Source organism: Glandiceps talaboti, chromosome 6, assembly GCF_964340395.1.
Source record: "Glandiceps talaboti chromosome 6, keGlaTala1.1, whole genome shotgun sequence".
Lineage (NCBI taxonomy): Eukaryota > Metazoa > Hemichordata > Enteropneusta > Spengelidae > Glandiceps > Glandiceps talaboti.
Window position 1 is genome coordinate 7,462,975 of NC_135554.1, and position 21,116 is coordinate 7,484,090.

The 21,116-nt window shown below is 35.1% G+C and overlaps 3 protein-coding genes across 3 annotated transcripts in view; all 3 read right to left on the minus strand.

Annotated features, from left to right (window-relative positions):
- Window positions 1-5,416, minus strand: part of LOC144436712 (cell adhesion molecule DSCAML1-like) — a 9,284-nt gene extending 3,868 nt beyond the window's left edge. Inside the window, exons 1-5 of the mRNA XM_078125564.1 lie at window positions 5,305-5,416; window positions 1,910-2,212; window positions 705-943; window positions 541-604; window positions 1-110 (exon numbers count right to left, since the gene is read on the minus strand). The exon at window positions 1-110 is cut by the window's left edge and continues 2 nt beyond it. Of these exons, the coding sequence (XP_077981690.1) occupies window positions 1-110; window positions 541-604; window positions 705-943; window positions 1,910-2,212; window positions 5,305-5,368 (780 nt within the window). The 5' untranslated portion in view covers window positions 5,369-5,416. The remainder of the gene's footprint in view (window positions 111-540; window positions 605-704; window positions 944-1,909; window positions 2,213-5,304) is intronic.
- Window positions 5,417-7,716: 2,300 nt separating this feature from the next.
- On the minus strand, window positions 7,717-19,771 carry LOC144436782 (uncharacterized). The gene is made up of 8 exons (XM_078125642.1): window positions 19,585-19,771; window positions 18,115-18,239; window positions 16,633-16,773; window positions 12,095-12,232; window positions 11,574-11,702; window positions 10,992-11,123; window positions 9,361-9,642; window positions 7,717-8,051 (listed from the first exon to the last, which is right to left on the minus strand). Exons 2-8 carry the CDS (start codon window positions 18,185-18,187, stop codon window positions 7,717-7,719), a joined length of 1,230 nt encoding a protein of 409 aa, XP_077981768.1. The 5' UTR covers window positions 18,188-18,239; window positions 19,585-19,771.
- LOC144436161 (receptor-type tyrosine-protein phosphatase mu-like) overlaps window positions 19,690-21,116 on the minus strand; it is a 28,595-nt gene continuing 27,168 nt past the window's right edge. Inside the window, exon 25 of the mRNA XM_078124869.1 lies at window positions 19,690-19,722. Coding sequence (XP_077980995.1) covers window positions 19,717-19,722 — 6 coding nt within the window. The 3' untranslated portion in view covers window positions 19,690-19,716. The remainder of the gene's footprint in view (window positions 19,723-21,116) is intronic.

Here is a 21,116-nt window from a genome sequence, read left to right on the forward strand (position 1 = left end):
CCTTAAGTAAAGAAACACAAGTAAAACCAAAATATGTATAGGAACAGAAACTCCAACTACAGCCCCAGATATCACTCCAGCAGACGAACGGGGGGAAGGTTTAGATGTGGCTGAAGAAGCAAAATATGTAGCAGGTTATAATTTGAGAAATACTTTGAAACGAAGAAAGGTTAGCTACAAAAATTATGCAAATTTCATAAACAGTCGAAACGACATGTTGCCGCGATGATAATTAACGAGATATTGTATGAGTGAGGAAATAGAACATTCGTTGCTGTTGTCTTTAGTCGATTCTCGTCGTTTATTATTTGGAAGATTAATTAATTTCTTGCATATGACAGAAGCAATAATGATTCGCTACAGTTCACACAATTGTACAACTTGTTGTGGTAACAAATCTAGTATCAAACGAATTTAATTAGACTGTTTCCAGAATCTTAATTATTACACAATCAACATAATCACTGACAAATATTATATCAGGTTTGCACCATAAAATGAAAAATGTCAAATTTTATGAAACATTATTTGTTTACTCACGTTTTGTTTGAGCTGTTGCTATACTACTTCTGATGCTGGCACAACAACTATTTTCAGCAATAACCTGAAATGGGAATGAAATTATGTGTAAACTATGTCTGAAAGTTAAAAACATTGCTGATTATTGCATCATTTCTTAATCCGAATCACAGTTAGCCTTTTACCTGTACTGTGTAGTTTGTAGCTGGTTTCAAGCCATCAACAACATAGGCCACACTTTCACTGCCAGCTTCTACGGCATCGATGTTCACAAAACATCCCATTCGCAACATGTTGCCAGTTTCCCAATAGTATAACATATATGTTTTGATAATACCATTAGGACACTTTGGTGGATACCACGTTGCTTGTATTTCTGTGTCCGATAAACCCAGAGCTTGTACAGACAATGGCACTGATGGAACTGTAATATTAAATACATCCATGCATCCATAAATCGAGAAATGCAGGTGGATCAACATTAACGACACGTTTGACTAAAATTCATATTCAGTAAACTTGGTAATTGGTGATGTACCCTCGTATGCTTATACGTATGGTATATAATGAACAGTTAACAATCGCGTTCCAGGCCTATTACTAGTCGGGAAAAGTGAATATACAACACAGATCAAGGTCTTGTTTGCAAAGCAGTGTCTGGTAAGGCCAAAAAAAGACCATTTTGCACTACGTTTTTCGTTCCAAACAAGTGATTTGTGCCGAACACAAGAGATAAATGCTTGCAGGAGTAGAAGTTGAAGCTGGCCCAGCAGCAAAGGGCATATAAAAAAGTACAAACATACACGTATGGGAAGGAAGAATTCGGAAAAGAACAGCCATTTTCTAGCTATTTAGTCCAACACTGGGGTCCGACATCAACAGAGCATATAATGACCTTGATGAATGCGTCTTTCATTACCCATGACAAGCTAATAGTTCTTTAATTACGAATGAGTTTGTAATCATATGAGTAATATTACTCTCAGGTTGTGCAATGATAAATAGTTGTTGCTAGACTTGAATGAATGAATGAATGAATGAATGAATGAATGAATGAATGAATGAATGAATGAATGAATGAATGAATGAATGAATGAACGCTACAACTGTAATATAATCATGACCATATCCTAGTTGTATATACATTTTTATGAGCAAGAATCATTCAAACATATCAGGTAAATAATTATTTATTTGATAAAATTGCGTATCGAGTATTAGTATAATCATAATTTAAGTAATTTACTTACGATTTAACTCAAAATGCATTAATGATAACTATATTACTTTAATAATTCAGAACATCTTGTTTCCACCAGGCCGTTAAATGTCTCTTCCCCCTTTAAATTTGTATAAAATCATGTCTACATGTATTATGTTGATATCTTACCATCTTCATAAGTTGTGTTAATGGCCACACTGGAGGTTCCTGTACCACTGTTGGTAAATGCAGTGACCGTGACTGAGTATTCAGCGTTGGCGTAGAGGTTATAAACAGAGTATTCGTATGTGTCTGAATCCAGAATTGTGATGTCGAATGTCATCCTTTCCCCACATTCATATCCTAATGCTTGCTCAAATACCAATACATATCCTTCCAGTGGGCAATTAAGGTTTTCTGGTATAGTCCACGTTGATCGAATGACAGAGGAAGACTCGACATTGGCTGTAAGGTCTTTCACTTTTGGTGGTACTGTTAACATGCAAAATAGTTTACTATGAGGAAAACATGGTTATTAAGTGGTTAAGTGTCTTCTAATGTGTTTACATAAAGAAATACATAAATAACAACTTACATGGTTTATAACGCGTCCTAATACATTACTCGGTCGCTTTGCACACAATATATAACTTTATCATCAATTCAGTATAATTCATATAATTCAAAACAATGATTATGTCCATCGACAGTAACAAAATCAAAACAATGGAAACCTTTCTGAAAAAGTGTTCATTTGATACGTGTTTTCATCTTTCTGTTTCACTTTTTACGAAGTCGATGTAATGAAAAAGTGATATCGAATAATAAATTTCTTGCGTATGCTGCAATATGCACGTGCATTTATAGAAAATACACAAAAAATAACAAAATCACGTACTATGCGCTTCATGCTTCATACAACCCTACTATCAGGTGACATTTACACATATATTTACATAATAATCACGAAATACAAGTTTAGTAGTAGAGTAGATTCTCGAAAAGTTCCTGAAAATATTGTGATTATGTTAATACAACTGGATGATTGACTGCAATTAAACTTCAACGGTACATTGGTGTGGTACAGTGTACCATGCACATAGTGGTTGACCAACATCCGTACGTATTGCAGATACCTTTGCGAAATGCAAATACATTTGCAGTGTATCTATGCATTTGTAATGTACGATTGTAAATGCTAGTAATTTGGATGTCTTTATTTAGTCAAAATGTTACTGTTTTGAACTATTTCTCAGTTGTATGGTTACACACCATTGCATGAATATCGAGATGGGCCACCACCTGTGCATGTTTATGTTCGGAATCGTCATGTAGTGGCCTATCAGAAAGACGATGTAGGCTACCGTTTAATGACCACAAGAGAAGTGATATTTTTCGTATATATATCAATAGCAGCTGAGCTGGGCATAGGTATAAGCTAAGAGATAAGTCCATAAATATCCGTGTTATAGTGAAATGTCTATTACATGCTTAAGGCAAACATGGTCTTAGCCAAAATGGTGCACTACAAAATGTAACCCCAAAGTGTAATGTTAAAATTAATGACAAATATAAACCGAATGACTTCCGCAAGGGTAGAATAAGTAGCTATAGCTGCCTTATATGATACACTCTTTATTTGGCAAATTAACTAAACCAAACTATATGGAATGTGAAGTTCTTGAACTAAAGACATTGGCTATTAACAGGATATCATTATTTATTAAAATAAAAAAATAAGATACCTGCATAAGGCCAAAAAAATATATCTGGTTCTGGTCAGTACGCGCGTGCCCTGGATACCCTCGCGTCGATCCTTTTTTTTCGATAATTTTTGCTTTCACGTTCTTTATTTATCCTGATATCAGGAGAACAAGCAGCTGAATCTACCCTACATGCCAAGACTGCTGAAATACAAAGCCTAAACTGCTTCGAAGTTTTTCAAGAGACAAATATGATAGAACAAAGTATGTAAAGTGTCAAAAAATGTGTACTTACTAATTTGCCAAAAAAATGAAAAATTATATTTAAAAAATTTGCGTCGTCGCATCACTTTAGAAAGTTTACCCTGACCAGAACCTGATAATTTGTTTTGGCCTAAGCAAGCTTTATAGGCTATATGAACTTTGTCATTATCGGTATATGTACACATTATTTAAGGTTGTAAACGCGTTTTTTTATAATGTCAAAATTAATGAAAATAATTACCTATGCTAATAAGTAACTGCAATTAAACTGCATTAGCAAACTGTGACAGAAAAGTTGTCGTTGTATGTACCAATATTTATAAAACTTTAAATGTAAATCGTATTATGTACTCCAATTGAGACTTAATCTTTCACACCGCAGTATAAAGTGGATTCTAATGAAAACACTACACATGGACTTGATGATTTTAATGACTGAAAAAGTTTATTTTCTGTTTGATAATCAACACTTTATCTTGACTACTACTGCATACCTGCTGTGCAGTGCACCTTATATGTAATTATCTATTTTGCATTGTAAATTGTTTGTGGGTGTGTAGTAAATATCATGAAACACCAAGCCTACATCATTTTAGCTCTAATAAGCATAAGTAATAATGTAAATGACTTAATACTATTAAAACGCTCCATCAGCAAACTATATCAACTATTATGTTTATTATCACTAATACATCTATTATATGAAATATAAAACATAATTACTGAAATTCATTTTCATGCGAACGAAACATTTCAACTTACAACTACGTCAACAAGCTTTATGGAAGTGTACTTACACTTCCAAACATGATGTTCTAAAACATATAACTACACCTTGAAATTATTATAGACAGGATCCAAGAGACCGGTAATCTAAATCCAAGTAAATTGTACTTTCAAGTTATTGATCATGTTTGTGATATGCACAATAGCGCTCTGTATATAGAACGGGGTAACGATTTGACACATTTGACATAAAATGGCGAGAAGAAGCACTACAATCAGGTAGTACCGCAAAATGACGAATTGTTCAAATTTAACTCCAGTATCACTATCCAGTATATCACTATCATTGGCGAGCAACACTAGCACTTTACGCAAACAAACAAATGAACAAACACACAAACAAATAAACAAACACACACACACACATACATACATACATACATACATACATACATACATACCTACATACATACATACATACATACATACATACATACATACATCCAAACAAGCGAATACAAACAACAACAACAAAAAACAAAAAAAAGATAAAGTATAGAAACGAATAACAGGGACTCATTTACCCATTGCAATGGCGAGCAGATCGGATTTTCCATGTCTGAAAAATGAAATGTTACGTATGAACGGGCGGACGGACGGATAGGTAGACGGAGCCCATGTGGTGGACTAAGAAAATATATTGTTTGAATAATGAGACATGTTTTATCGTCTTGTATTCCCTTTTTTTAAATATCAACTAAGGCCACCATAATAAGGGTGATAGCGTCCCTAGAGTCATTCATATGTTGCAATGTTCAGTCTGTAAAATTGTGTAAAGTAGATAATCTTTAAAACAACCATGCATCATGTCAAAAAATCGTTTCTACTTACTTTCTGGTCTTGTTGCCAAGAGTAACTGGTTACTAGAAGGGCCACTTCCTGCCATATTATCCATTGTCACTGTTACTTCATAAGTTGTACAAGGATTTAGGTCTGTGATTGTCACACCAGTGACGTCAGGGTCAGTCACTATAGTATCATATTCGGTATTACTTCCATTTATCCTGAAGTAAACAGTGTATGACGCAACTTCATTACATCGAAGTCTAGCAGATTCAAGATCAGCTTCGGCTGTCTGAAATCGAAATCGTACAGAAGTGAATGTCATAAGTCACTTGTCTCTGTTTGGTATAACGTGGTCAGGACAAAAATGACCAACAGAAATGACCAACAATTTCTGAGTAATACCTGCTCTACAGGATTTTGGATAGGAAAAAAACTAATCATCAGAAAACACCCCCCTCCCCAATATGAAGTCAATATTGTATGTGACCAACTCTGTTTGCAAGTGTTTCTTGAAGAATTCAGTATATAATATTAGTAAACACATCAATACTTCCTAAAAGCTACAGGGATCTGAGCATTATGTTATGCAGATCAATGTGACAAAATCGTTTGTTAAGATTTACTGTCGATTGACCTTACACCATGACGCTTCGCCAGATACAAAACACGCCATAACACAAGAATATTATAAAATATAACTAATGAAATGCAACGTGTTAGTAACCCCTTTAACAAAGACAGGCATATATGGACGTTTAGTTTACAATGTTCGGTATTGATAAACCATGTAAAAATCGAAACTGACGCGTGTTGATGTTTTAAAATAAATATATATATGTTACACCCGATCTGAGAAATTGCCCATTTCATGAAATGGGTAGGTAAGTTTACCCAGTTCATGAAATAGGCAATCGTGTTGCCCAGGTTATGAAGTGGGTATGAGATATGCCCAGTACATGAAATGAGCATTTTTCTAGGACACACATACACACACAAAACAAAACAAAAAACAAAAAACAAAAAAAAAACTTTATTATCATGTATTTACAAATTCATCACTTAACAATTCTTATTTTATTCTAATTCAGTGTAGCTTGTGTTTTTAAAAAAAGTCCAATAGTCAACAACCTAGTTCAAAACTCTTGCCCCAAAAATTTCATTTTGGCCCCTTTTAGATCGTAATGTATACTCTCATTTGCATTAGTTTGTCCATTCCATGAATTGGGCAAAGCTAGATTTCATGAATTTCACAGTTTCATGGATTGGGTGTAACATATATACATCCATACCCATCCCATGGTCCATGTTTCTAAAGCACCATGCAAAATACGAATTGCAATGATATGGTTTCACGTTGCTCACCTCCCATGTGACTTGAATATTTGATGACGTAACTGTGCTAGCTTCAGTGAGATTTGGCCAACCCAATGGGTCTGTGTATAAAATAATAAATTGAACAAGAACTCTGATATATATATATATATATATATATATATATATATATATATATATATATATATATATATATATATATATATATATATATATATATGTGTGTGTGTGTGTGTATATATATATATATATATATATATATATATATATATATATATATATATATATATTATAGACACATACTAGCGTTATACCAAATATTAGACACATACACAAAATACACAAGTTATGGTAAGGAGCCGTTACTCAGAGTTTCACGCTTGAATGCGATCTTCAGACGACTAACTGAAATCGGGCGGGCGGGCGGGCGGGCGGGCGGACGGACGGACGGACGGACGGACGGACGGACGGACGGACGGACGGACGGACGGACGGACGGACGGACGGACAGACAGACAGACAGACAGACAGACAGACAGACAGACAGACAGACAGACAGACAGACAGACAGACAGACAGACAGACAGACAGACAGACAGACAGACAGACAGACAGACAGACAGACAGACAGACAGATAGATAGATAGATAGATAGATAGATAGATAGATAGATAGATAGATATTAGATGGATGGATGGAGGGGTGGTTGAACATTTGGTGTAAATGAAGACTTACCATCCTCGCCTATACTAACCTGTTCAATTTGGTATTGACCAAGACATCCCATCCTGGCTCATATGAAAGACGGTTAAACATACCATCCTGGCCTTTTTGGTATAAAGTAAAATATACCATCCTGGCCCATTTGGTATACTGTAAAACATACCCCCTGGCCTATTTGTGTACAGTAAAACATACCATTCTGACCCATTTGGTATAAAGTAAAACATACCACCCTGGCCCATTTGGTATAAAATAAAACATACCATCCTGGCCTATTTGTATAGAGTAAAACATACCACCCCGGGCTATTTGGTATAAAGTAAAATATACACACGAAGTTGGAAGTCGGAAGTCGGAAGTTGGAAGTTGGAAATCGGAAGTACCCTGACGGCTTTCGCAGAATTAATATGATATCAACTTACAATCGCATTTAGTTGTTGCTCTTACATTTGGACTTAAAGCACCGCCACCACCTACACCAGGTCTGTAGGTCTTTACAGCAAATATGTAGTCCGTGTGGAGTGATAAACCATTGACCACTAAAGATGTTTGACTTGGTAGGACAACTTGAGGATACGCAGTATAGTCGTTCTCACTAGTCTTCTTGTACCACACTGCGTACTGTTCTATTGGACCATCACCAATATCGACTCCACTTTGCCAGGCATTCCACTTTACCGTAACTTGATACTTTTCGATATCTTCTATAAGTGGAGCGTCTCTTAACACTGGTTGAACTGAAATATACCAAATTTGTGAAGACATGGTTAATTGTTATTGCGTGAATAACTGTACCTACCATGTTTATGTATTTTAATAGATTACTCAAGTCACTATACGGAAAGTCGCATTTGACCATGTCTTTCCACCAGAGTAAATTTTGAGCAGAGGATATGTAAATGTGGTATGAGACGAAATTCACCATTGACTTAATTTATATGTTGATTTATCCCCTTGGAGCTGTAGACAGTCAAAGGTGGCACTGCCTCTCATACTACACTGGACAGAGCTGGTGGTTAGGTGTGTCACGGGTAGGGTAATGTTTGCAAGGGTGGATAAATTGTATTTTTTTTGTGTAGCGTTAGACAATACTTCCCAAAAGGAAACGATACTACAAGTTGACTGTTAATTGTTTATGCACACATTATGTCTGTGCTCTAAAATTACGTAGGCACAGAAGCATGTAAGACTTTATATAGCGCCATCTCTTGACAGACGAGAAAATTTTTCATCATCTAATGGGAGCTATTTTCAAAGCGACAGTTTGACTTTTTCTCACAACCAAACACCGTCAAAGGGATTTGAGTAATTTTGTTTTCAATAGTATAGTATGTCAAGGTCAATGGGATAACAGCACGTGATAAAATGCATTGAATACATTGTACATATAGGAAACCAGATCTAAACTAGATATGTTTGAAAAAAAAAGATAAAACACAAGCCTTTCGAATATTTATATACATATTATCAGAAATCATATATCATCAAACTTATAAAATTCTCAGTTACTGTACATGATATACCTCTTTATTGGTAAATTAACTGCCAAAGTACACAGAATTTGAGGCTTGCCTGATTTGTTATTATCATTATATGTAACAATTTGAAACTATATGTATATGAAATCGGAATCTTCCAACTTATTTTTTTTTAATTACCAAACTTCGGTATCAATGTATCGATGGAAACGACGTATCATTATGTAACTACATCAACTACTTGTATAAGATATGCGCGCTCTGTTAAATGTTATATTTCTCAACACATATATACATTATAATAGGAAATATAAATGTGTTCATGAACAATTACACCCCTGTCTCTTATCTCAGCCCATTGCAGTAAGACGGATCAGATGTGCAGTGGCTGTCAAAAACAAGGAGTTATGTTTGTACAAACGAACTATTTTTAATAGTGTATTGATTGACACTGCCATGTCAATTGGGTTATTTTATTATCTATTTCAGACGTTCTCCAATTGTTTGTACTTTAGATTTCATCGAATATACATATATGCTAGATCTGTTGGTACATAAATAAACTTACCAAATGCCGTGGCCTCAATTGTTTTATCTCTTGTGCCACCACTATATGTAGCAATGCATTTCACATTTTCACCGTCAGTTACAGACAAGTCATTAAAGGTATATGTGTTAACATAGTTAGGGTGCTCTCCACCTGTAGTTGATGTTGGTGAATATGAGCTTGATTCTGTTTCGATGGTGACAGTTATTTGTACATTGTCTTGTACTGTACATGTGAAAGGAGTCGGTTGACCGGAATTGGCTGTAGCGTCTTGGGTTATGGTGGATATAAACGGAAGACCATCTAAAACAAACATAAACAATAACGAGTCAATATGTAAAACAGGGCTAAAAGATTGATATCATAATATTTTTTTAGATACCATAAATATAGTTTTACTTTCGTTGGAAAATCAAAGCTACACTTGCAGTTACAAATAGACATTTGTATTAACTCTTTTATTTGAAATAACGACTTACTAATAATATCGATAGAATTGCATAGTATGGAACCTATACATATACATATGGCATGGTGAAATATTTTCAATGAAATTGAACGGATCAATGAACAACGCTTTCAACTAGGAGGTTATTACTATTAGGGATAACACTCAACTGGATTAACATGTACCCAGTCGAATTATTGGTATTTGAACTATTGTAATAGCATATATTGTTTTCTGATTGGAGAAGAAAAAAACAGTTACAGCAAGTCCATGTTTAACGAACATAAAAATCCTAGGTTTTCGCTTGAACACAAACGATATATCAAATTTACCCTGACAGTAAAAATCTACCCTTTCACTACTGTGTCCTGTGTTAATTTAACATACTATTGCAAGTAAAAATAATGTTCTTGTCGGAAGTTTGTTTTCATATTTTACCAAGTATAACTATCGTATAACGTTTACATTCACTAAGCTTTATTAATTATGTAGAAGTAAGTAGATCGGAATCGATAAGATTATATCAACAGCAACAGCAATCCATTCAATGGAAATCAATCAGTTATAAAATGAGTGTGTGTGAAGAGGTACCTATATACATCAGATAAGAATACTGATCACATTGGGACGTCATGAACGAGTTTCCCAATGTCTATCAACGAATCCACACTTTCCTTGTTGAACGTACACCCAACAGACAGACAGGCAAACAAACGTCAAATTAGCAATTAATAGTTTATATAGTCTGAACGACTACGATGTGGACATTCGATGAACACGTCTAGAACAAGTCTACACAACGAATGGTACATTTGAAGTATGTACACCTAATACTTATTGTACGGACTTGCCTTGGAAATCGTTTCATTACTAACAATGGAGGTGTTCAGGATAAAAACATACGTATCGTCGGCCTTTAGCTAAAATGTTCACGTCGTTTGCGCATTACTTGCAATACCTTTCGTAGTCGAAGAGAGCTAAGCGCAGCCCAAGTGTACACGGGGTGCATTTCTAAACGACGTCCAAATATAATCCCAATCTATCAAGAGAGTTATCGTTCTTAGTGCATCCACCGATAATGTCAAAGGGAAGATTATAGAAAACCGACAACAACAACAACAAAAACAACAACAACAACAACAACAACAACAACAACATGTAGATACCGTCCAAATATAAAAAAAATATTCTGGTATAATCTCACCTGATTGGCAGTTAAGTCCAATATACCCCACAACACACATCGTTGAACATTCACCAGTAGTCCTATCACACGGTTGCAAACAGTTACAGTTGGTACATATACCATTCTCATTAAATGTATTATAATCACAACCTTACAAAAAAAAGGAATACTAGTTGTCATTGAATTTAAAAAAAAAAAGTTCCCCAGTAAAGATTCAATTTGGGAAACTAGCCAATTGACATCGATCAAAAAGACTAGACACTAAACGATAATAATTTCTTTCAGAATTTAACATTCTAAAATATGTTTTCACAGTACATACATATTACTGATTGTAATTGATTGTAATTGATCGAACTATTGAGAATATGATCAAACGTTTATCGCAATGCTAGAGTGCAGAATATCCTATTTCACTGGTTTCGTTGCCATACTTTATTACACACATTTGGTTACATTCACTTTTAAATAAATGCATTACGTTAATGGCCAACCTTTGTCACTTTAATGTAAATGTACAATTTGTTTAATCATCTGTTTGCTTCTCTAAACTTTAAAACACACTGGACAAACTATAACATGAACACCAATACTACTTACCATTAGCCTGGTAACAGTTTGGTATATTACTATCTGTACGATCATCAAAACAGCAACCACGTGCAAGACAGTCAGCCATATCGTTTGAACCGCAACTTACGCGATTTGCAGCTGTTATGTCGCATTCGTCTTGTTCATATAGGAAACATGAGAGAAGAATCAATACTTGTATGTGAGGAAACAGTATGCAAGATAAACATGTACGCCATTACGTTTTGATACGGTATAAACCAGTGTAACCCCTCCTCCCGATACACATAATATGCATGACTGTTGTTATATTTAGTAAACAATATCCATACGTATTTATATCATAAATGTAAAGCTTAATAAAGCATAATGTCTTGGAAGTGTGACAATTAGCTTTAATTTAATTAATTATTTCAAATGTGTTGATTGACGTGGACACTGAAATATTCTAACATGATATGTAAAATAAATTTGAACTAGTCTAGAAACATTTACAATTCAACTTCAGGCTTAACGGAATAACAAAAGAAGGAAAAACAAATTATACGTACGAGCTAAAAAACAAGCTCGCCTTGCATCCCCATCTCCATGGAACCAACAACAACCCATTGCGAGACACTCTACTCTCCAAACTTTTGGATCGACATGACCGCACATGTTTCGATCTGATTCTTCCATAGAACATCTTTCTAAGTAATATAATGGTTATATGAAAATGTTATTATATATATACACAAACTACCAGGAACAACCCCTTTATAAATCACTATGGCAATGTTATATTCTATTGTATACCACAATTAAAAACTATATAAAAATGACAGTGTATTGTTATTGTTGATGTAAGTATCAAATCATATGGAATTTGACAAGCGTGCACACTAAATGTGCGCTTTTTGACACACTGTGCATATGCAGTTTGAAGCTTGCATTTTTACCTTCCGTAAGGAAGGTGATAATATACCGATGAAATCCGTGTGTCTGTGCGTGTGTGTGTGTATCACGATTTCCGAAAAAAACGGCTGCATCAATTCAAACAAAATTTTCATAGACATGTTCCATAGGGTAATGGCCAGAACTGATTAGGTTTTGGTAATAATCCGATGAATATTAATGACCCATTTGAGTAATTAATCAATCAAATGAGTGTAAAGTTGGCGTCAGATTCAGATTCAGATTCAGGTAGCGTTATCTTATGAACGTTATATTGAGTGTCAGATGGCCTCAGATCTGAAGACACCCGACGGATTCAAACCTGAAATAATACTGTTGAGACTACAGGGAATGATTCTGCTTCACTGTCGTCGGGTGTATTCGGATCTGAGACTATCTGAGGCTCAATATAACGCTACCCAAATCTGAATCTGATGCCAACTTTATACTCGTCCTCTACATAGCTCTACAGACTACACTGAGAAAGACTCTTTTTTCAGGGGTTTCGTATGTGCCAACCTTATTTTGTGTTTCCCTAGGATCTGCACCCTGTATTGGTTCGATGAACACCAGAAAAAAGAAGATTCTGAGGCAGGGTATTTAAGTGATTCAAACTCACTAGAAAACTATTTTTTTCTTGGCCTTAAAATAGGTTTACAATGAGCATGGAGTTCACAAACAGGTGAAATATTTATCATCGTTTCAATTTCGTCAAATATGGACTTATCATATTCAAATATCACACACACTAATGCGCAGATGAATAAAGAGAAATCATGTCTTTTTAGATTTTGGATTAGAAGTTTAGGAAGTATTGACCACAAACCGTCTCCTTTTTACCGTGTTCTTTTCCGATTTCTCTCGATAACAAACTACCGCTGCTTGTTGCAAGGCTTGTACATAAGCATTTATCTAGCACTGTATCTCAGGATATAAATACACTCTCACATATTTATCAAGTGTAATAATCTATAATTTATACCTAAATCATGTGTGTGGTCAAAATATGGAAAATAGTCCAAACCTCGCGCTCGCCTAGCCTGCGACAATGTATCAGTAATGGTGACCTATACATTGATCTCTATATATAATAATAATAATAATAATAATAATAATAATAATAATAATAATAATAATAATAAACTTTATTTAAACTCGATAGCCTCATAGGTAACAGCCTTTTTTCATGAGGGTCGAGAACAAAAAAGAACAAATTAAAATACAATGGCAGAAAAGGAGACTACATACAAATTGCAAAAAAATGCAATAACGGCACAAAACGTCCAACAGACAAAATACAGACAGCAAGTGACAGAAAAAATACGACCATACTAAAATTGTCATCTATGAAACCCTGAAAGTAATGTTTATGACACGCAATTTTGAAACTTCTAATATTAGTAATAGATCTTATTGCAGCCGGTAGTTGATTGTAGAGTGTAGGCGCTGCTACTCGAAATGATTCCTTAAAAACATTTGTTCTGGCAAATGGGACTAGTAACGAGTGATTTGTAACTGAGCGAAAGACCGACTAGGTCTATATGGTGAAAGTAATCGACTGATATAAGTGGGATATTGGCCTTGTAATGCTTTATAAACTGAAACAACGTTATTAAATTTGTAAAGTGAGGTAAAATAAAGCTATTATAGTATTGCCGCCGTGCCGATTCTGGAAGGAAGCACTTTATTCGCGCCAAGAGATATAACTTAGATTTAATTTTCTTCACAATATTGTTTACATGTGAAGACCATGACAAATCATTGTTTATGACTATTCCCAACAACTTTTCACTTAGAACATTTTCAATATCATAATCACCCAGTTTCACATTCAAGTCACTACGTGACAAGTGTGTTCGTTTCTGTCTAGTTGTAATTAGCATACATTTTGTCTTGTCAATGTTAGGGCACATTTTGTTTTCAGTACACCAATCACTAATACCACCAAGAGCACCGGTTAACTTGTACTCAAGATCTGTCACTGACTGTGCCGACGTATGAATCGTAGAATCGTCAGCAAACATATCGATTTCACAATTCGAAGTAGAAAGTGGCAAATCGTTGATATACAAGAGAAACAGAAGCGGTCCTAATATCGATCCTTGGGGTAACCCAACCTCTAGGGGAACGCTATCAGAAATACAACCATTTATAGAAACCCGTTGCTTCCTATTCGCGAGATATGAGTTGAATAAATTCAAGGATGTTTTATTAACACCATAAATATGCAATTTATCAAATAATATTTCATGATTCACAAGGTCAAACGCCTTCCTCAAATCAAGGAAGACTACACCAACCAGATCTTTGTTGTCAATGTGATTACACCAAGAGTCTAATAATGCAGTTAATGCCGTTTGGCAAGAATGAAAAGTACGAAACCCAGACTGTTTATCATGAAGTAGTTCATTGTTGTCCAAATAAGTGATAAGGTGTTGATGGATATGTCGCTCAAACAATTTTGACAGTATAGGAAGAACACTTACTGGACGGTAATTGCTAGGGTCACTTGCAATACCGCCCTTATACAAAGGTGTCACTTTGGCTTCTTTCCATATACTGGGAAAACTACTATATAATAGTGTACAGCGAGGGCGCGCCACTCAAAAAAATCTTGACAATTTTCCTGTAAACTCGTGGTGGGACAGAAGGAAGTTCAACACGCACATGTCATATCCCGGGTATCTAGTGGATCACGAAAGCCGAGTAAAGTCGATGATGGCAAGCTTTCCTGTGCTGAGAATATGAGGCGTGGCGGGCATTTCAACAACATTTTTGAGAACTATTAACTTTTATTGTGATTTGACAAATCACAGATATATAGCTAAATGTCTTACATACATCCTTACGGAAGGCATTCAGTTTAAATCTGGTGAGATATGCCCTCAACTAATGATCAAAATTCATTCATTATGTAGAACGCGAAAAATATAATACAATTGCACGTTGTTAACATAAACGCATACGGCAAAGAATATGAAGCCCAAAGCTTGAAATCTAAAGACACAGCTTAATTAGCAGAAACCACTAATCCATGCAAATGATTCATTAAAACTAAAATGTATGTCAATTAACTCCATAGGACATGTACGTGTGTGAATTATTACGGCATGATATATGAAATTTAAAGCTTGCTTTCTTACATATTAAAGCCTAGATACCAAAAATCACGCAAATTAGTAATTGAACCTAAATTAGCTATGTCAATGGTCTTTATGATATATGTGTGCTTTGTTATGGTTGATATATGTACCACATTATATGGAATTCGCAGCGTGCATTACTTGTTATCAAAAAGTATTTAAACTATTCATTAATAGTAAAATATACATGTCAGCAAACCTCATGGAGCATATGAACATTAGTATGATTGATTACAAAATTATGTGAAATTTGAAGCTTGCCATCTTGCCCTAATTGCCAATATGCATGGAAATTACACATTGATACTAAAATGTTACACAGGCTTCATATGACGTGTGTGCTTATTTCGCTTCATGTATCTACCAAATATTTAGAATTTCAATTGCGAATTCTCTATATATAGCTTTATTACTGAAAAATAGTTGATTATGCAAATTAAATATTTCCGCCAATATCTACTCTAACTGGCTTTAAAGACAGATTTGCTTTTTTTGGTCGATGTATAAAACAATTCCTAAGGAATTCTAAGTATCTATTTTTTGTCAATTTTAAATATAGATTAACTACTAAAAATAATTAATTATGCAAATTACAAAAAATTAAAGGATATGTGTTTTGTTATAGTTAAGAAATATGTACGTATATATTCTTGTTACTAAATATTATTCATTGGATGTTTACCAAAATCTAATCAGCTCTTATGCTTCTTATGGTACTCAATTTCATTAGAATTACTGCAGTGTTTTGGATATATCGCGTCCACGGACAAAGACACCTGCAGACAGACAGACAGACAGACAGACAGACAGACAAACAGACAGACAGACAGACAGACAGACAGACAGACAGACAAAGAGACACAGAAAGAAAGAAAGAAAGAAAGAAAGAAAGAAAGAAAGAAAGAAAGAAAGAAAGAAAGAGAAAGAAAGCATAACATTCTCTATCGGGAGGTAAATATGAAAGATATTTAATTATAAATCAAGGGCATCAAAATGTTCTCGGGTATACTTACTTGGCAGACTACACCGTGGTACACCACTGCTAACAATACTGTCATAGCAACAATCAGCATCAAGACACGTAATTTCTAAATCATCATATTCATTGCATTCGAAGCGATTGCTCTCCACTTCAACCTTGTCGCAAACCTGACCTATAGATTTGTAACAGATGCATGATGAATGTAAATGATAACTTACAATGGAAACGAAACAAGCAGTGAATAGAAATAAACCGACCACAATCTTATGTCATCCATATATTAAAACAAACATGCAACCACACAGTAATGAAACAACATACATTCACACATATTTGCGTATGTGGCTGTCTAACCTTTGCACTCAGAATAGAAGCTTTCCTTCTTGGTTACTAAAAGTTTGCTTTGAAGATTGTTTGTTCTTTTGATCACGAAAGTGTTGAACGGCATATTTCACTTTACTAGTCATGAAAGTAAATTGAGCAAGTCAAAAGAGGTTTGAATACTGTGTCTTACCATGGGCGCCAGTAGAGTTGGGGCGGGCAACTCTGCAGATTTCATTAGCGTTCATATACAAATGTACGTACATAGATTACTGTCGTGCGCCCCCAACGTTAAACATTGCCTTAGTAATACGTTCACGTATAGCAATACATTGTATGCCCTGAACGTAGCGTATATAAGTAGCCCACATATATGACTATACACCAGTATGCCGCGTGAAAAGGACAGTCAGCGTCAGATTTAGTCTGTATAGTTGTACACTGATTATGTAGAATATATACGACCCGGGAATTTGAAGTGCGCAAACCAGGTTGCTTACAGAGTGCTGAGTTATGGTTATCTTGTTTAGACCAAAACAAAACATATTTGGTTACGTTTACCGAAGTATTTTACTGTCGATCCTAAGAAACATTTTGTGTGCAGTCTTGCCAGAGTGGATGCGGTAACTGTCATAATCTTACATGTAAAAAAGACAATATACAACCTAGAAACCAATAACACATGTAGAGACCATTAATGAAAACAAGAAAAATCGTTCTTGATCCCATGAACATTATACCACTGGATTAAGCGTGCGGAAGTGTTATTATTGTATAGTAATTTGGAAAAAGTAGGATATACATAGCTGTGATTTCAGAAAATAACCCAGTTCCACTTTTATGATGTATTTTCAATGATTGCATAAGACTAACTATTTAAATGTAACAGAGCTGAGCTGACTATATGGACCATGCTATCTCTGAAACAACTCTTACTGTAAGAATGGCGTCCTGTTATTTTGAAAACATTCAAGTCAAGTATAGGCTGAAATCTATATTACATAATCAAATTACTCTAACAAGTTACACAATGGCTCCCAAACACAAGCCTGTCCGGGGCTGTAAATATGCTAGGCATACGGACGGGATACTCTCACCCACACACCCATGGCCATACAAACATCCACCCTCCTCCCGCAGACATGTAGTGCAAGGCTATGATGTTAATTGGGTCACAAAGACATATACATACCGTTGGTAATATCATTAAAAAAAACATTCAGTGTCAACGAAACCACGAGCGCTGCTGCCACTGTCTTCGCCATTTCTACCAACTGCACCGAGTTTCTATAAACATCAACGATCTCTTCAAACTACCTAGATGATAAGACAAGTTTATGATAATTTCTATATCTTGAGATATATTTCTTTCATAATTTGAATAACCCATGGATACATATATTGATAAGTATTGCACACATCAACATATACACATAAATTAAAGAGTGCATTTACAAACATACAAAACAAAAACTCTTTTAAGCATTTCTCGGCGAGCAAACATAGAAACGAACCAAAACACTTACTGTGATACGTCGACAATAATCCACCAGTGGCCATTTGTTTAAAAAGCACTCACACAATCGGCTAGTCATTTGGAAGTACCTCCCAGCCGTTTGTGTGTACATATTCACAGACACGTCCGAAATTACTTAAACTCCGATATATCATTCTTTTGTGTTAGCTACCACAGTTCCAATTATTCACATTAACAGAATGTATTAAGTTTGTTTGCACACTTCCTACTTATGTTTACTAAATTAAATGCATTCAACATCTCACAGTGGCTGGAGCTGAATACTGTATAACAATATATTCACGAGTTTTCTTTATAACAGTATACCTTGTCATACAAACATCAGCGTAAAATAAAATATATTGATCACTCTAGTATTACCAAGCCACTGTTTACTACACCCATTACTGCAGGGGCGAATTCACATAAAGTTCACCCGTATTCCATTATACCAGTGATATTGACAGCGCTTATACTTTACTGGAATTAAACTGTATTTAAACCGTAGTCTTTAACTTTCTTAAAATTAATTAAGTGTCGAAAAAATTCCAACTTTCACATCTAGATCTATTTGCATTTCTATGTCACATTTTATTTGTAGTTTTGACGGGGAAAACATCAGTTGCCTTTCACAAAAAGAACATCATGTAGTGCACAACATGGCCGTTGCCCACGATATTAACGAACGATTACGTGAAACATTCAACCTTCAATACGTATCTGTGAAATTGTAATACAAAACTGTTTGGAGCAACATTTTGGAAATATATATTCACAGTTCGTGTCTACCTAGTTAAAATTCAGCCCAATAAACTTTACCAGACTGTTTTGTTAGTCTATTTCCTGCTATGTGACACACTTCAAAATCTCACCTCTACCACACCTACTATGTAAATGTATACCGTGGGTATGACTTTTAGGTTAAAAACACTTAAAATATGGTAAGCCAATATCTAAAATAGAAAGTTACGTTTATTATTACGAATGGGGAGGATTAGGTAGCAACATATCTTGACTAAACCGAACAATTTGCTGAAGTAAAGGAGGCATGCGACCAGCTAACGACAGTTTGGTAATCGCTTGCCACGGTTGACATCGCAGCACTTTACACTAAACTAATGAATATAACATGTAAATTTTACTTACAATACTTTTATCCTGTCTCAATATAAACTCTGTCCAGTTGACGTTCAACTTGCTGAGTGTAACACACGTAGAGAAACACGCACTTCACTTAATTACACAACGTAGAATAGCACGAGTGGCGATAACTTCAGTCTAAAGCTGTCAAGAAAGGTTACACAACATTTGAATATAAATCACCCTCAATGAATACAACTATTATGGAGACCACGATCAGTCTTCTCGGTTCAATGTGTACAATATATAAAGGTCATCTTAGGCGAGGGCTATACCTCTGTGCACAATACACCTCTGTGTACTAACATGTTATGGGATTACTATTAACGTCTGTATCCGCGTTTCTGTAGACGTAATGCATAACAGTGGATTGCGTCTATTGGTCCACTTGTATTAACAATCTGATATAAAGAACAGTGTACGTGGGTACACCGTCTGCATTCAATAAAAGTAATATAAGATTGTGACAGTAGAAAAAAATATTAAATTTAAAACCAACTGTTTGCAAATGAAAATAATTTGTATTATGTACATAAACCTGGAGTTACATATGTACATAACTTGAAAGGCTTGGTAACGACCCATGTGATTGGATATCCTGAATGAAAATGTCACTCGGATGAGCATGAAAATCGTATTGAAATGGGAAATGGGAGATTGGTGTTTGTTCAAGTTAGAACAGTAAAGGTAAACTTTCAGGTAGGATTGGTGCTTTTCTAAAATACATCTCGAACCATATGCATCAACCAAAAAGAGTAGTGTCGAAACATAATTTCTTTCAAGATAGTCTGACGAATGTTCTGCTTGCACGTCAGTTCATTTGGAGTAAGGTTCGACCAAGTTGTTCTCCTGCATGGTCGCCGGCACTGATGTTCTATGTGTATCTGTTACACCACATGATTTTATCGAGTGCAACTCGGGTCACGGCAACATATATGTAATAAATTGCAAGTCAAAACCATTACTTCTTCCCATGAGTAATTGTGAGTTAATACTTTTCTTGTTTAGAGAACTTGCTGTAAGTGTTTTTTATCGGACATGGAGAGATGACGTGTATTAACTTAAAAACCTAATTGAGGTCACAGGTCACCATGACATGGTATCCGTTGTAGAGTTTTAAAATCTTGGAATTCTGTCCAAAGTTGCAAACATTTTGTTTTTCGAAAACAGTATTGATATTATATGAAAATACATCTACCCTTGACCTTATGGAATACAAAAAATACGAACATATCACACATTTCTTAGTGCCCCTATTCTAACTGGACGTTTAGGAATCCATAAATCAAAAACACAATTTTTATTTGAGTATACAATAGACTATGAACGTTGTACTTTTAAATACCGTGTAATAATGCTAACTGTACGGCAAGACAATGAACTGCATTATTTTAAATATTACATGGACGGAAGTAGCATTCCTTTTAATGCCCGCAGAGACGCGACCCTTTCGTGTAGGTGCTATGGTATTCTATAGATCCTGTCAAGACACGGTGTGTGATGTATTAAAGCAGCACTAGCTGCAACTGAACATATTT